The 17,949-nt window shown below is 33.7% G+C and overlaps 1 protein-coding gene and 1 long non-coding RNA gene across 7 annotated transcripts; one reads left to right on the plus strand and one right to left on the minus strand.

Annotated features, from left to right (window-relative positions):
- The first annotated feature begins 3,998 nt into the window (after positions 1-3,998).
- LOC109121657 (uncharacterized) lies at positions 3,999-6,184 on the plus strand. The gene is made up of 3 exons (XR_002028870.2): positions 3,999-4,098; positions 5,072-5,443; positions 5,552-6,184. It is a non-coding gene; the product is annotated as an uncharacterized LOC109121657 (long non-coding RNA).
- Positions 6,185-7,028: 844 nt separating this feature from the next.
- On the minus strand, positions 7,029-16,937 carry LOC100255078 (disease resistance protein RUN1). Of its 6 annotated transcripts, none has more exons than XM_059734740.1 (11): positions 16,645-16,937; positions 16,412-16,510; positions 15,650-16,283; positions 11,809-12,898; positions 11,348-11,677; positions 11,152-11,254; positions 10,220-11,067; positions 8,705-10,147; positions 7,960-8,637; positions 7,518-7,857; positions 7,029-7,405 (listed from the first exon to the last, which is right to left on the minus strand). In XM_059734740.1, exons 3-9 carry the CDS (start codon positions 16,147-16,149, stop codon positions 8,059-8,061), a joined length of 4,893 nt encoding a protein of 1,630 aa, XP_059590723.1. In that variant the 5' UTR covers positions 16,150-16,283; positions 16,412-16,510; positions 16,645-16,937; the 3' UTR covers positions 7,029-7,405; positions 7,518-7,857; positions 7,960-8,058. The 6 variants fall into 6 exon arrangements, with proteins under 6 accessions (XP_059590723.1, XP_059590722.1, XP_019071980.1 ...); XM_059734739.1 differs by having other exon boundaries at positions 7,518-7,621; positions 7,723-7,857; positions 16,412-16,937; XM_019216435.2 differs by having other exon boundaries at positions 10,220-10,677; positions 16,412-16,937.
- Between the last annotated feature and the right edge of the window lie 1,012 nt (positions 16,938-17,949).

Raw genomic sequence — 17,949 nt, forward strand, 5'->3', positions numbered from 1 at the left:
ATTCTCATGGCACATTCCTTTTTCTTTGTACCCATTGGATTTACATGGTGCTTTTGTGCAGGAAAACTGGATTTCTCTTGGTGGTTCTTTTTTCATATGCCATGGAATTAGTATTGTTATTCCTAGAAGTAGCGGAATTCTAGAGTGGGTAGAGTATCAGAATATGGGAAGTTATCAAGTAACAATAGAGCTCCCTCCAAATTGGTATGAAAATAATGACTTGTTGGGATTTGCTTTACGCTGTGTTTATGTTGCATCTCCCAATGAATCTCAGTATGAATCAGCTCATACATCTGAGGATGAACCCAATAATCGATTTGCCTTTACATCTGAAATTGAACGATTGGTGTTCTTTTGTATTTTGAGTGTCCGAGGAAATAATCAATCAGCGAAGGTGGATGTTTTCTCATTTGAATCTCGCAGTGTTAATGATGGTGTATCAGATACAGTGTGGTTGATATTTTATCCCAAGGTAGCTTTTAAGGAAGCTATTAAGGAGTCGTATCGCTCTAGTCAATGGACACACTTTACGGCTTCATTTGCCGGTTTCGGAAGAGTGGAAGAGTGCGGGATCCGTCTTATATACACAAAAGATTTTGAACAGAAGCGTCCAACAATGGCACAAGGCAGTACTTTTCATGGGGATTTTGGTGGGCATGGATCAGTAAAAGAATATACTAATAGTAAAGCTCACAATAAAAGGAATCCCACATAACAGAGCCTAGGAGAGGAGTCACACCATAAAAGATTCAGAGGACCCAAGACTGGTCCCAAGTATTAGGCTTAACCACACTTGCATCACTAATGTTCTCTTTACTGCTAATTCACCTAGATTTTTCTGCATTTTCTTCAACCTCATATTTCCATATGAAATTCAATTACATTTGAGCATTTCAATCTCTGTACCTACTTTTTGAATCATTTCTAGGGTTTCTTTTTTCTGGAAGTTTGTAATGTTATTGATTTATGACTTGATGTTTGGGGATGTTTTGGGTGGCTTGTTCATTTTTTTATGGTGGTGATTTATGGAACCAGAGTTTCTTAGCAGGAAATGGAATGCGTGTATTTTAAGATATTGGCGTTATTTGCTTGTGCCCCATTTGGTTGCTGAGAAAGAGTGGAAGGAGGATGGAGAATGAAATAATTTTCAATTTAATCAATGAGAAATTAGATTTGGGTATTTTGGGGCATTGGAGTTATTTGGTTTCACTCAGTTTGGTTTCCAGGAAACCGTCGGAAAAGCATGGAAAATAAAGTATTTTAAAATTAAATAGAGGAAAAAGAAATGGGTATATATTGGGGGATTGGAATTATTTGCTTGTGCTTTATTTGTTGCCGGACAAGTGTGGGAAAAAATAGAATGTAAATAATTTTTTTTTTAAATTTAATTAACAAGAAATGGGACGTATGTATTTACCTATTTGGGGAATTGAAGTTATTTGCTAGTGCTTTTTGTGGTTACTGAGAATTCATGGAAAACTAATAAGACTTTTGATCAAGAGGGAGAGTTTTGTGAACTGTTTATTAGAAACTGCTATAAAATGCCTGTTTGTTTGGAATGTTTTATCCCCTATGTGGACATTCAATCCTCCTAGGAGCTCGAGTTTAAGAATTCTAACAAAATTGGTTGGTTGTAGATGGCCATTGACCATATCATTCTTCTAATTTCTATTATAAACTCTACTTCTTAGGATTCTTGCATTCTTCTAAGTCCATTCCTTAAGCTTATATGGATTAATGACTTTCACGGAAAAAAAAATAGAATTCAAGAAATAATGCTAGATTACTTAGAATTCATGAATCACAAGGTTTGTCTCTCCCATGGTACCTCTATATTATTCAGTTTACATTGAAAATGAAAATTAACATTAAATGGTTTTTTCTTTGAATAATAAACAATAAAATTCACTTATTTAGACACTCATCCTTTTCAATTAGACACCCTTTTATGTAAAGAAGAAATTATAATCGTCTTGTCTCTTTTTACGTCTTCTTAAGTTCTATCATAAATGCAAGCTTTGGCTTGTTACTTCAACCATTAGGGGTCAGTTTCTTTATTTGATATTGTCCTCTAATCTTGATCTACATGATAACTTGTTACGTATCTATTAAAGTAATAAAAACATTGTTAAGAAATTTAAAATGTTCTGATTCATTGATTATTTGGTCTTTTGTATTATAATTTGGGTAGTATGTACAAATAAACAGTACGGAGAACAGGCCAGCATTTCATGTCGCTCTCCATGCTCCAAAGGATGTTATTATATTGAGAGATGGAAAGAATATGGTCCCAAATGTCTACAAGGTTCTAGACAAGATTGGAGTATTTTTTGAGACTGTTTGTAATGGTTCCTTGGTAATCAAAGTTGTTGCTTACAAATCTAATTCAGATATGTAATCCATAAATATCACTTGGTGATTAAATTTTGACCTATGGAAACAGTAATAATTAAATTTTGGTAGGTTGGAGGCCAACTAGAAAAGCATTGATGGATGTAATTTCTTTTGGCATTGGTAGCAACTTATTAGCTATACGCTCTTTTTTTTTTTTTTGTTAATATTGCTCTACAAATAGGATTAGATTCATAATTAATTAGTTAGCAGCCTTATAAAGTAGTTTAATTCTGTCCTTTCAAAAGGGGAATTTGTTTATTGTTTTCCATTTCAAATGTCTGAGATTGTTCAGTATTAACTTGTACCTAATATTCTTAGTTTAATCTTGCCAATTTGGGGATCTAGATGCTTGCAAAAGTACGTCAACTGCCTTTGTAAGTCAGCTGTTACTTATATCTCTTAATACTATTACCCCCATTTTCCTTATCATAACCTACACTTTTATCTACATTTGCTTGTAGCCTTGCAAATGTTGATCCTGTTGATGTTGCTAGAATTATCACAAGGGTGAGCCCTGAAACTACTTTAGATAAATCATAACCCTTTAATCATATCATTAAATTTTATTATTTCTTTGCACCCATTATTTTTTTTTTCTTTTTTCTTTTTTGGGTTTTACATCCTAGTTGGTATGTGTTGTGATAATTGCAGCTATGGTGCTTTCAATGACTTTCAGTACAGTTGAAACTATGCTGAAGGCTTGTACTAAGGGAATGGATCTCAGCTGCCCTAGGGTTAGTGCTATAACATCAGTATTCATTCTTCAAGAATGTATATGGTTGTTGTTTTGGAATTTTGAAATCACTTAGCATCAAACAATTTCTAACTTGGGATTTGGATTGGAACTATAAGTAATCATTAAAGTGTATGAGAATGAATTTTAGAGTAAGACGGGTGATGCATGTTGAGGGATGTGTCTCACCCTAGAGCTCTTTGGAATAATTATAGGATTTTGTTAATAACTTTGGACTTATTCGCAATGTTCTGGATTTGTGAATAATTTATAGAATAAATTGGTTTTTTTTTTCTTTTTTTGGTCCATCAAAAAGTTCAAGAACTTTCAGAGTGAATAATGTCTTACTGTACTCTGGTCATGAAGTGTGAAAGTGAATAATGTCTTACTGTACTCTGGTCATGAAGTATGATTTTGTACTTTTTGGCAGGCCTGCGACAGCAGCAAAGCATATGATGGCTTGCAGTACTAATCTTACAATATATTCTCTCTCTTGCAGATAGATCTTGTCCACAATATATATATATATATATATATATATATATATATATATATATATATATATTCAATTATATCACGTTTGTGCGCCACAAGAGTGAATACTGGTAATATATTTTACGCCGTTTCTAAACTACCTGTAATTATGTGTTCTAATGATCTTAGTTTACTATTTTTTTTAATAATGTTGAGACTTGTAATATGTCTTCAGGCCATCTTACCATACTGCTAAGCCTAGAGAAGTTTGCCCAGCCCTTGTATGCAATAAGTGTGTACCATGGCCTCTTGCTTGCATTATAATCTTAGATGTGTCTTCTCAACATGCAAATTGTTTCGGATTTAGGTTGGCATGGAGAGTAATGGACGGGGAGTCTATGGTGTGCTAGCTACTTCCATTTGAGGCTGGTGCAATTGATTTTGATGATCCAAGAACAAATTGTCAGCACAGCTTTTACCAACTAATAATTCATCAGGTAACTTGATCGTCTAGTATATTGAGAAAAATAGGTTAATCTAATATAATTTGTACCCTTGAAACTGGTTTGGGACTGCAAAATTTTAATTGTTCTGTACATGCAATTTTGTAACCCCGGTACATAACTTGGCTTTTACTATCTAAAATACATCTAAAGCAAAAATTGGTTACATTGAATCCTTGTAGAAATTTCAAGTTATTTGAGGATTTTCATATACCTCATCCCCCTATCATACTCTGTTCTTGTGCATTTTCTTGGTTTTATCTATTGTTTTTATTGATCTTGTGCATGTGTTGCATAGTTATGCTGTTTCAAAGATGAAGTTATCTCTGCACTAGTTTGGAAACAAGTCCAATTTGTAAATTCACTGACCATTACGGAGTCCAATACTTGTGAGTGGAAGGATGGTCTACATGTTTCATGGGTAGGCCATCTCTTGATATGTATCATATGTGGGACAATTTGCATGAGCATGTATGCTATTTCAATATGAGCTAGATCCTACCTAAATCCGAATGGATTTAGCTTATTAGGTTGGTATTCTTGTGATCGAGAAAATGGCAATATCGTTAATAGTCGAATATGGAATTAAAACTCTGAAAGTGCATTGATTCTTTCTTTGGGTGGCTCTTCATTTTCACATTATTCATGTGAAAAGCATATTGAAAATTATCATCCTTTTTCCTTTAGTAAAATCAATCAATTCCTACTTTCCATTTGGTTTACACCTTCAATTGCTTGTCATCTTGGAGGAATATGGAATTCAGTGTAAGCTTGCATTCATCTTCCAAAGTTGAAACTCATCTTCCAAAGTTATTCATTGTGACTTATTGGTGTTGTGAAAAGTCAGCAACATGTGTACCTGAAAGGTACCTGACCCCAAGAAATGGATATTTCTGATAATCTTCTGTTCACATTTCTGGTGTTCCTACATTGCATTACATAATTCTTGATTGGATATGATTTCCAGATGGAGTGGTGAGTAACCACGAAACTCCAGTTTCTTGCAGACCCCTGAACAATTGCAGAATGAGAATGTTTCCCGGCATCTTATTCCTCACAAGGTAATGTCCTTTCAGTTTGTGCGCTGAAGTCTTCTTTCAACAACTAAGCTCTGTGCCTTAATGACTGAATTTTCTTTCACAGACCTTCTCTAGCAACCAGCCATCTCTGAGCCTTCTGCTTCCATCGCTGGATGCTTAATATTTAACAAGTTAGAGATTTTTTACTCCTTTTTCATCCTTTATCGAACCCCCATGTTGTTCATGGGGATAAATTGTTAGAAGTGTTCATGGAGTTTGAATTATTCCATGATGATCAGAAACTACTAGAATCTGTCAAGGTTAGATTATCATTAAAGCCTTACAAATTTTTGGGATCCCATATGTCATGTATTTTACCATTGATGAACCGAAAGTGTAGTATTTACTATGCTTTTTTGTTATCACAGGATGTGTGAAGAGCAATCTTTGAATCAAACAGTGGAGGAAATTGGCCTTTTGACTTGGGATCGGACTTTAGAGTTTGTTCTGAATCAACTTCATGAAACCATTTCTCAGCTTCCTGGGAGCTATGGAACAACAATATTGATGAGTTCCAGAAAGAAAACATCTGATGCAACACAAGGAGCAGATTGAGGATTTTGGATGGACGCTCTCTGAGCCCTGGCAAGGTGCTGCCTTTGCTACCCAATTCCAATTCTCTAAATGAAAGAACTGACAGATCACTTTTTGCTCCAACCAAGTATAGCTCTGTGCCAACAGTCTCGAACGTGGAACAAGTAAAATAAATGGTACCTGCTGAAGCTGAGAGGGCAGATGATAAATTGGTGGTGAAGGTGGACAGCCAAAAGAATCAGAGAGCAAAAACTAAAAAGCCCATGAAACCTGGTACTGAAGCGGTCTCAGCACCTGTTTCTGGGAGGGATGAGATTGCAGTGACTGAAGAAAAGGAGCATAATTAAACAAAGAAGGAAGAGGAGTTGGCCAGGAAGGTAGAGGAATTGAGAAGTGAAGATGCAGCCATGTTGAGGGAGCAAGGCCTGTTGGAGGAGAAAGCCAACGTTAAGGAGGCACTGGAAAGGAAACAAGGAACTGCAGAAAAGGCCAATTTCTCTGAGTGCTGCCACCTTTTCATGATACAGCCATCATAATGGATGTTAAAAGCAGTCTAACTCTACACACTTCCTTGCATTATACTAGTCATTGAAGATTCAAGATCATTATTTCAGACATATGGTCATTCACTAAAATCACTATTTTGTTCCTTTTTTAGTTTTAGTAACAGGTAATGTAATTTTTCAAGGAAAAATTTGATGCAACTTTTTCCCCAGCCATAGATTGGAATCTGCCAATCTAACTCTCACAAGAAGGAAAAATTTCCACCCTGCTGTGAATTATTGGAGAAGATTTTAACATGGAGTAGTCCACTTGAGAGTTTCTGACACCTACATAAAAGGACATTTTAGAAAACTTATTGAAAAATAACATGAGTACATAAATTTTTAGACATTTTTAAAAATATTTGAAAAGTTAAATTAGCTAAAAGTATTTGAAAAATATTTGATTGAATTTATAAATAACAAGTATTTGCATACCAAAAAAATAATAATTTATTCTGGTTTCATTTTTAAGCCTTGGAAGAGAGCTTTCAAAATAGTAAAAGCAATATTTGAAGGTAAAGTACAACTTAGAGCTTTTTAATAGAACCTTCAACCATGTAATCGATAGTTCCTGACATGATTTATTTAGGCTCTAATGAAGCATAGAAACTAATTACGTTTTTTCCTCCATCATCATGATGAAATAATAATTTTATTCAATTAAAAACTTAATTTCAAAATAGTGTAACAAAATTCTGGTGGGTATTTGACTAGCAAAGCTTTAGAAATAACAAAATTCATTCAATGAACATATAAGAAAATGTCATAAGACAAAAGCTAATAGTAGGATTAATTGAACTGATTTCATAGTAGTTAATGCCAACAATATAATGCAGAGTCTAAGAGAATGCAGAGATATAGTTACCAAAAACATATTTCAATTTGAGTTTTCAACATTTACGAAGTAACATTGCTCATCACAAAGTCATAACCTTACTCCTACTAAGGTGTCTTCATTGGGAGCTTTAAGAATTTTGACCCAATGACCCATCCCTCTTGTTGCACTTACAATTTGAGCCTCATAGGCCAAGTAGACTGCCCTCCTAGTCTTTGAAAACCCAGTCAAGGTATGCCTCCATGACATTTTCTCTAGAGGATCTCAGTCAAAGATTGACATATTGCAGTTGTCTAGGAAGAGCTTACCTAGAGATAGACCATGAAATACAAGATTTTAATCTTATAAATGCAGCATAAGGAGCATGTTATAAAGTTATCAATGGAATATAAAGTAAAATGAAAGAACATATTTACCTACCTATCAACACATCTAAAGCAAATCTCTTAATTGGACATATCTTCTCCCTCCAAAGTTTTGATCTTTCTTAATCTTTCTTCAAGGCATTTATCTACCTCAAGAGACTAAGAAAATATAGTGAAACAACAAATTAAATAGAGCGTCAACTACTATTGGCAAGACAGTACTTCGAGTTGGAAATTCTTGTGTAGACAAATTCACTTGCCTTGAAGATTTAATGGCTTGATCGATTCAATGTTGCGTCTTTGATTCAATGACCAACTTTTGCACCTTTCGTCCGTCTGAATATTCCACCCAGATTAACAAATTGAAGGCTTGTGTAATCTACAAATTCAGTATCCTACACTGAACTTGTTAGTATGATGAAAAAGTAAAAAGAATGTAATCTACTCAATTTAATCCTCTAGTATATGATCTTAAAGGAGAAATGAAGGTGACGTACCGCTGAATGATGACAAAGAAAGCCATAAACAGAGCTTTGTGTGTGCAATAGCCATCTGGGTATAAAGCTTGAGACTAGTGTTAGACTGTTCTTAATCTTTTATGGTCTTGTACCGATGATCCCTTGTGTGTAATCACTGCATCCCTTGATAACATGAGCATCTTGTACCGATGATCCTTGGCTGAATAGAAATTGCACTGCACATTTTTTCACCTTGACTGCTCTACCATGAATATAACCATGAAATGAAGCACTCAAGGACCCATGTTTAACTGAGACAGGATTCATTCTAAAAGCACCCTTGGGATAATACATCACCCATACTTGATCTGATACACCACCATCATTGTAGCATGTACATCTGGATTTTAATGGGAGCTCACACTGCCATCCAGATTCACTAGCCCAGAAAGTCAAACAACATTTGAAAGTACAAGGATATCCATCCCCATCTCCATCCTCGGATTCATTATCAAGTGAAGAATAAGCAGAGCATAAAGCAAATCCCAAGAAGTTGTTATTTTCATACCAATTCCAGGGAAGCTCCATTGTTACTTGAGATCCCTGATGCCATGTCCCCTCCAGGATTCCACTACTTTCAGAAATTACAATATTGACTCCATGATAGAAAAATCCTTGCAGAAGGAGGCTAGACAAAACCATCCTGCATTCCAACTCCTGCACAAAATTACCATGTAACTCTTTTGCTCACATAAAAGATGTTCAAGTAAAATTAAAATCATACCTGAATTTCTGATTTGAAGCATTTGAATAGAGAAGACAAAAGTAGACTCTGTGGACTAGATAAACTTTCCAGCCGAATGCATCCATGGGCATCCAAAACTCGCAAACTTGATGGAAGCTCTGGAATTTGTTGAAGCATCTCACAGTGGCTCAAGTCAAGGATTTTCAGCTTAGAAAGCTGACCGATCCCAGAAGGTATGCTACTAAAATGGTTCCCTTTCAGATATAATGCTTGCAGTGATGATAGGTAGCAAATTTCACTGGGGATTCCTCCTTCAGCTAGATTGCAGTAGCTTAGATCTACTTCTTCCAATGAGTATAAGATGGAAATATCACTCCGAATTGCTCCATGCACTAAATTTGACCGATCTAGATTTAATATTTTTAAGAAGCGTAGGTCTGAGAAAGAAGGCAATTGACAACTCATTGAATCTAAACGTGCAGCACAAAGCAACCGTAGCTGTGTAAGGCTCCCCAAGTTTTTGGGTAGTTTGTTGAGTTTTGAACAACCAGAGACAATGAGAGTTTCAAGAGATCTTAAGTTACAAATGTTGTCTGGAATATTCAGAAGGTTTTTGCAATTCTCTAGATCCAAATATTTAAGCCCTTGTAGATGTTGAATTGATGATGGTAGTTCTTTTAAAGAAGTTCCATCTAAACGAAGCTCTCTTAAAATTTTCATATCTTCTGTAATTTCTGGAAAGCTTTGCAGTTTTGAACAGCCAGAGCAAGAAAAAGTTGTAAGGGATTTCAACTTATAAATGTCACTTGGAAGACTCTCAAGCCTTTTGCAGTTCCGCAAACATAAGTTTTGAATTCCGGAGAGGCACTCAATATTGAGTAGTTCATTGATAGCAGTTTCCCCTAAACATAGCTTCTCTTCATGCTCCCCATTCGTTTGACACTCTGAGCAAGTAACAGATACATTCTCAACTGATCCAAGAAGCTTACTCTTCTGTTCATATATAAGTGTGACCCCACACTTTATGACTTTAAAGGATCCAGTGACATAGCCAACAAATGAAGCTGCGAACTGCCTCCACTTATTGGAGCGATGCTTCTCCTGAATGGCAATCTGAGGATAGCAGGTCATCCACACTTGATTGCTTGATTCACCTCTACAATAGCATTCACAGACAGAATAAAAGGAGAGAGAATCCCTAAATTGATCACCACACAAACTCAAATGACAACTTAATCTATAAGACATTGTAGGTACATCCCCAAGTGTGTTCTCAAGTGGAACATAAACGGCACATAAAGCAAATCCCAAAAAGTCATTGTCCTCGTACCAGTCCATAGGAAGTTCAATTTTTATCTCATTTCCTACATTCTGATAACTTATCCAATGTGGCATTCTAGGAATTACAATACTAATTCCCTTGCCAAAAAAGCCAGATTGACCAAATTGTATGTCATGCCAACCACCCCTACACTCAACATCCTGCACAAAAAAAAATGTAGCATGTAAATCCCGTGCCTATATAAAAGGGTTGTTGTGCAATGAAAATCATACCTGAATTTCTGATTTAAAGCAATTGAATAGGAAACCCCATAGCCACCTCTGCCATGACAATGATTTGAAGCTATCATGGCCATCTAAAAATCGTACACTCGATGGAAGCTTTAGACTTCCTTGAAGCTGCTTGCAGTGACCCAACCATAGGAATTTCAGCTTAGAAAGATGGTGGATGCTAGCAGGCATTTTATGGATATTAGTTCCACTGAGATCTAATGCTTGCAATGATGATAGACGATAAATATCATCGGGGATTCCTTCTTTCATTAGATAGCAGTTACTTAGATCTAATTCTTTCAACGATGATAGATGAAAAATATGATCCAGGGCCCCTTCCATTACTTCGCAATCACTGAGACTGAGTTCCTCCAATAAGGACAAGAACTCATGGCTGCGGATTACTCTTGGAGTTATACAAGAGCCATTTAGATGTAATACTCTCAAGGAGGATAAACCTGACAAAGTAGGCAATTCACAATTAAGCCAACCTAAATAAAGCTCCTCTAAGCATTGCAGGCTCTCTAGGCTCTCCATCAACCTGTGGAGTTTTGAACATGCATTGACATTTAGAAACTTAAGAAATCTCAAACTACAAATGTTCTCAGGAAGAATCACAAGATTTTTGCAATGTGCTAAATTCAAATATTCAAGCCCTTCCAAATGTTCAATTGATGATGATGGTAGCTTCTCTATTGCTGTTCCATATAAATCAAGCTTTTTGAGATTTTTCATTGTGTACTTGATCTCTGGGAAATACTCTAGTTTTGAACAATCATGGCAAGAGAGAGTCTGAAGGTGTTGCAACCTATCAATGTCCATTGGAAGACGCTTAAGGCTTATGCACCCTACCCAATTCAAGGAGGAAAAAAAGCTAGTTAATAAGTAGCTAGTCTTATAATTGATTAATAAATCTTAAGTAAATGTACAACCTTCAAGGGTTAGTATCTCCAAATTTGGCATCATTGAGAAGCTTGGGAACTCCATGAGACGTTGTGAATGATTAAGATTGATGACCTTTAACTTTTTAAGAACCTGTAAGAAAAGAATATGAATTTAATAAATAAATGTCTATCAACTTTAAAGTTAATCCAAAGAAAAAGCATGATATTAAATAATTAATAATACCTTATTTCCTTCCCAAAGTTGTTTTATGTTGCTACACCGCAAGTTGAGCTCAACAAGATTCTTCGGATGAAAATTTGGTGGCAAGTATTTTAAAGAATATCCATCCCAATGGAGATACCTTAACTCAAAAGAAGGCAATTTCAAGTCTTCAGGAAGGGCCACTTGAGGAAAATGCACATCTCCATCAATTTCCTTAATATGATCATATTTAGCATCTTGATGAATTTTGAGCAATCTAAGTTTATTCATCTTTGTGAAGGTTTCAGTTGTAAATTGAATTTCTTGTTGTGCAGACATATCCATGAATAATCCTTCAATTGCCTTTGTCCCCTAAAAAATAAGAGCTAAGAATAAGCAAATAATAAAGTGTATCAAACTTTACCAAAATTATATAATAGTTTCTTAGAAAAAAGAAAAAAAAAAAAAGGTGACATAATATAATTCAAGCATGTAGCTCTTACCGCATTTCTAGTTAATACACTAGAGACATCATCAAGATCCCATAACCTGCTCTGTTCCCCGGGCTCGTTTTGACACTTTTCGCGAACAACTTCCCAACCCATTTGTTGTATTAAGTCATGCATATATATCTTGTTGTCTAAAATGGTTATAAGACATCTTTCACAAAGATTACTTATTTCACCTTCAGCATCATCCAATATTCTTGAAACAAAATCTCTATCTTTTCCTTTAAAAAAACAAGCAATGTCAAGGAATATTTCCCCTTCTACACGACTTAATCCATCAAAACTTGTTCTAAGTACATTATAAATTTCCCTGTTAGGTTCTTTTTCCAATTTACGCAATTCACTTTCCCATTCGCGTATTCCTCTCTTGCTAGATAAGGTAGAACCCAAAACTGCAAGTGCTAGGGGAAGGCCTTGGGCATACTTTACTGCATTCTCACAAAGATTTTTATAATTTTCTCTTGGAACATTTTGTTTAAAGGCATATAAACTAAAAAGCTTGATGGCTTCTTCATCATTTAACTTTCTAGGCTCATATGATTTATTTGCTCCGTCTATAGCTACCAAATCTTTATGCCTAGTTGTTATGATAATTCTACTTCCTGAACCAAACCATTCACATTCTCCAGCTAAGTAGTCTAATTGCCTTCGCCCATCCACATCATCAAGAATAACAAGAACTCTTTTCAACCGAAGCTTGTCCCTTATCTCATGGGTTGCTCCATAAATGCTACTACTTTTTTTTTTATATGTTCCTGCTAAGGTATCATCAAGAAGTTGATTTTGTAATCTAAGCAGACCAGCATTATCTTTGGACTGCTCTCGAACATCTGCAAGAAAGCTACTACCCTCAAATTTACATGAAATTTCATTGTAAATTGCTTTGGCAATGGTAGTCTTGCCAATTCCACCAATTCCATAAATTCCAATTATACAAACATCATTCAACTCAATATTTATTAATGCTTTGAGTTGTTCCAAATGATAATCCATTCCAACAATGTTCTTGCCAACATATAAATGTGTAGGTCCCAATTTTTGAAGGATTTTCTCAATGATTTGTCCAATAACCTCTGACTCATACCTGTCAATTATAATGTATAATAAAACTCGTTATTCCAAAATTAGATAGTTACGTTCACTAACAATATTAATCTTAATTATAGAAAACTAGCATTCCTCGCAAAGAAAAATGAATGAATAAACTTTCATTATGGAAAGAATAGAGTTAAAAAAAAAAAAAAAAAGTAAATATAGCTAATAAAACTATTTTAAAATTTTGATGGAAGGAGCCCTATTACTAGATCTTATTTGATATAATGTTGATGAATGATTAATGACAAAATATCTTAATTATTCTAGAATGATATAATATGAAAATATAATTATTCAAATGGGTTTGATAGTGAATCAATTATATTTAGGTATAATTAGTGATTGGAGTTGGACTAGAGCCTTATTTGTTTAAGACTTAAGATATTTTTAGAGTTTATAAAATTTTTAAGACATATAATTTTATTTTTAAAGGAAGAAGTGATTTTTTTTTTAATAAACTTTTATGGAAAAAGTTTATTTTCTCTTTTCCTTTTTTGACCTTTAACCTTTTTTATGCAATTTAACCCAATTCCCACACAAAAAAAAACCAAATTCATTTTTAAAATGATTTTCAAATTTTGACTTTAAAATAAATCAAAGTATCCCAATTTATGCAATGTGAATTATTAGTAAATTTACCAGAAATTAGAAAAATTGTCATAAGAAAAACTTAGAATATGATAAAGACAAACCCTTTTTTGTCCTTTTTTTTTTAAATGGCAATAAACTTGAATTAGATTTAAATCAAACTTAGGTCTATTCAATTTTCAGATTAAAGAGGAATGCTATCTAAGTCCTATTAATGGATCAATAACAAATAACAGATATGATGTTCCATCAGTGTTTATGAGTCCATTTTCAAAGAAATATACAAAGAAGAAAAAGAAAAAAATTATTGGTGGAAATGTCCTAGCATAGAATCTCTTAACAAGCATGATGATATAAAAAAAGTGCTAGTGTCACTCTATTTTGATAACTACCGAAAACAAACTCTCAAATCATATGAGCCCATTCATTGTGTTTTAGGTTCTTAAGCTAGCATATTAGTTTTTATCATAAATTTCTGCAATAAAAATAATACTTTTCTTTTAAATTTCTGTATAATATAAATTTCTGCTATATATATATAATTATATTATACAGATTTGTTCCTTTTCAAATAATTTGGAGTTTAGGGGCTAAGTAACCTCAACAAGACAAATTTGTTGCTCCCTTGTAAGGTGATGAAAATGCATTACTTAGATCATGAAAACTATTCCAAAGTCACTAAGTATTTTATTCACAAATAAATAAATAAATAAAAATGTTATTCTAATATATTTATAAGTCTTTTTGATAAATTTTCCTTTTGACTTATACATGCCAATTCGACTTTTAACTAATTCAGAGATAACTTTGAATTATTTTAGCAGCAATGTTATTCGAATGCATTTGAGGTTATTAAAGTTTATGGAATTAGTACAATATAAATTCTAGGCATGTGTTGTGGAGAAAATGCAAGAAAACTAAGTTAGAATTCAAATTTTGTAGGAAATGTTCAAACACCTTAAATGGAGCGTTCAAACATTCAATTGGGTGTTCAAACATCCCCCTAGGATTCAAATCCAAATTTAAAATGCTCCCTTTAGGTATTCAAATGTTGGTTGTAAATTTTTCACAATTTTGATTTGACTTTACATTTTTAGTGACAATTTTGTGAACTTAAAAGCTTAATTGTTTTCCAAAACTAGCCCTTGGTTTTCTTCAAGTATAAAAAGGATTATTTTGTGAAAGTTGAGTAACCTTAGAAAATATAACCATTCTTAGAGCTTACCTTCATCTTTCAAGTTTTTCAAGATTTTTCTTCAAAGAAATATTCAGTTATAGCAAAGATTAGAGACTTGCATAAGGAAACTTCGATAAGGGCTTTGAGGGATCTACTAAGGAGCATGAGAAAGTAGTGTGTTAGGAACATGAAAAAAGAGGGTAGTTGTTAGCTAGTGGTACAAGACCATAGAGAATAGGTGCATTCAATAAGGTAAAATTGTGTATCAATTTCTTAAAATTAGTAGATTATTTAACAATCAAGAAACCATCGAGAGTTTTTATATCCAATAGGTCGTTAGGTGGTTTTTCCATATTATATTCTGTGTTTATTGTCCAATATCAAATTGTTATATCATGTCCATAAAATTTCTCAATTTTAATATTTGAAATTATTATTAATCAACATGTCTAAACATAATTATAAAATTAAAACAAACATATATATCCAAATATAAACATGATGTATCACTTTAAATAGTAATTTATTAAAAGCAAATCAAGGTTAAGTCAAGTTTGTCAAAATAGTATATAATCAAATGAAAATTGAAAACAACCAAAATAATCATTAAATTTGGTCAAAAAAAGAATTTATAGAAAAATAATTTGAGCAAGAAAAATAATAAACACAATTTTAAGTTAAAAATACAAACCGCTAAAATATTTCATTGAAAATTTTGGATAATCTTATTATTAACATTTTCAATCCAAAAGGTCTATAATATCTTTTTATTAAAAAAGTTTCAATAATGTCACAAAGTAATATCAAATCCGAGATACCTCCTACAGAAAAAGAAAGTAAACTTATATTTAAAAAAATGGTAAAATTTAAGTAATTTTACTAAGATCAAAATCTTATATATGAAGAGGCAAAATGCTTGTTATCTCACAAAAAATAAATAAATTCTAAAATAAAAGTGAAGGGCTGCATAGTTACTGGTTTTCCACGTGCCATCCAGATATATTGGCTGCTTTCGTCAAGGCAGTCCTCCACTTTTCTACCATCTCCTTCTTCTTTTGATCTGCATCTTTTTCATGGAAGGTGAATGCATAATCAAAGCTTCCCGATTGATTTCGTACATCTGATGGAGGCACATGATAGAAAATTGGTACAACCATTGATTCTTTTTGGGTCACACAGTCAATGATCTTTAGAAGTTCATTCAAACACCATCTGGAGTAGGCATAATTCTTTGAGAAAATAATAATGAAAATCCTTGATTCTTCTATAGCTCTTGAGAGATCAGCCGCAATATCTCCTCCTTTCTCAAGCTCTTCATCATCTCTAAACGTATGAATTCCACGTGTAACCAAACTGGTATAGAGATGATCAGTGAAATTCTTACGAGTGTCATCCCCTCTAAAACTCAAGAACACATCATAACTACGAGGATTAGAAGAAGTAGAAGAGGCTCTATGGGTGCTGGTCGAAGCCATTTTGGAGTGCTTTTACCAAAGTTACGAAAGAGTTGGGGGAAAAAAAGGGAAGGGTCTTCGGATGCTCACGGCTACTAGCTCCTGGCCTCTTCATTATGGACAAGCTGGGGGGAGGAGCAGCTGAAAAGCTTCATCTGCAAACATTATAAGAAAAAAAACACACACATATAAGGCCTCTTTGATAAATTTTCATTGCATCCTGTGTATGAAATCAAGTGGCAGGAGGTGACAAATCGAAGAGAAACTCACACATATTCTTTACCTTTTGGGAGATAAACAGCTCTGGTTCAGTGGAAGATGGTGAGGGGGCTCAGGTGGCTGCCGATGAACTAGGTTTTGAGTGGAATAAGCAAACAACTAGCTGTAGTTGGATCAGTGGGTGAAAAATTCAAGGAAAGAGGTTAAGGTGAGGGGAGATCCAAATTAAGGAGAGGCACGATGAAATCAAATGGCCGGAGGAGACAAATCCAAGAGAAACTCACACATGTTCTTTACCTTTTGGGAGATAAAAACGACTCTGGTTCAATGAAGATGGTGAGGGAGCTCAGGTGCTGCCGATGAACTGGGTTTTGAGTGGAATAGGCAACAACTAGCTGTATTTGGATCAGTGGGTGAAAAATTCAAGGAAAGAGGTTAAGGTGAGGGAAGATCCAGGCACGAGGGTATGGAGGATAGACGAAAGGATGCAGTGATGAACTGTTGAAGATAAGGCAGGAGCGTCATCTCTGACTATGAGCTGCCAGCGGCTGCTAGTCTTGTGGGTCCCCAAACGTCCCCTCATCTTTCTCTTTTCTTTTTTCTTTTTAGTTTTTCTTTCTTTTTTTTTCTCAAAGAGAAAGGGTCAAATCCAAAGTACAGTTTGAGCTCTCATGTATGAGCCAGTAATCATCGTCTCAAGGATGAAGAATAGGCATGATAAGGTCAGACCCAGATGAAACAGAGCATTCCAAGAAATAATAACCTCCTGCATTTCACCAAAAGTAAAGTATATGTCAAAATTCATGCTCCTTATCATTTTAACTCACTCAAGTTTCATCCTTGAAGAAAGGATAAAAAATAAAATAAAATTAAATTAAATTAAATTCAGCTATCTTAAAAAATGTTTTATCCTGTTTTGGGTATTTACTTTTTTAAATAAGAAAAATTAAGATGACATTTTTTAATAGATAGTTATAACTATTGATAAAGAAATTCAATGATTTTATATATTCAAGGTAAATTAGTCTTCGATCTACATCGCATAAAAAAAGTATTAACTCAAATCCTACGTCTAAAAAAATATTTGTTAATATTTTTATTTTGTACAAACAAATATTCTTAATATATAAATTTGTATTCAATAGGCAAAAAAAAGTATCCCATAATAATTATTAATTACAAAGAGAATAATTTTTTATCAACCAATTGCAATTAAAAAGTAAACAAAATTGAAAAATTGAAATTTTAAACATGCTTTTAACATTTCCATAGTTGCAGTTGATTGACAAAATTATCCTTCTTTTTAATTGATATGACAATGAAAACAACATCTCTAAGAATTGATAAGGTAGGAAATGAATTTCCGTTTTAGTGTACTCAGTCTTATAAACTATGCTAGACCTAAATTTACATGTCATGAATGTAATAGGATTATACCTTTTATAATTTACATCCGATTGGTATCATTCAATTAACACTTTTCTATGAATGAGGAATAATGACAATATTTGTTTTAATGAGAAACATTAGTATTGTAGCATTAGCAATTACACTTAAAATTGCATTTTAAGTTTTCCCCATAAGAAACATTAAAAAAAATTA

Source organism: Vitis vinifera, chromosome 18 (assembly GCF_030704535.1).
Source record: "Vitis vinifera cultivar Pinot Noir 40024 chromosome 18, ASM3070453v1".
NCBI classification, from domain to species: domain Eukaryota; kingdom Viridiplantae; phylum Streptophyta; class Magnoliopsida; order Vitales; family Vitaceae; genus Vitis; species Vitis vinifera.

Bases quoted from the DNA above. Each gene is read 5' to 3' on its own strand.
- LOC100255078 (XM_059734740.1), bottom strand. From the start codon at position 16,149: ATGGCTTCGACCAGCACCCATAGAGCCTCTTCTACTTCTTCTAATCCT. The intron at 11,678-11,808 runs GTAAGAGCTACA...CTTATTTTTTAG, and splicing joins GTGTATTAACTAGAAATGCG to GGGACAAAGGCAATTGAAGG. The intron at 8,638-8,704 runs GTATGATTTTAA...AATTTTGTGCAG, and splicing joins GCTTCAAATCAGAAATTCAG to GAGTTGGAATGCAGGATGGT.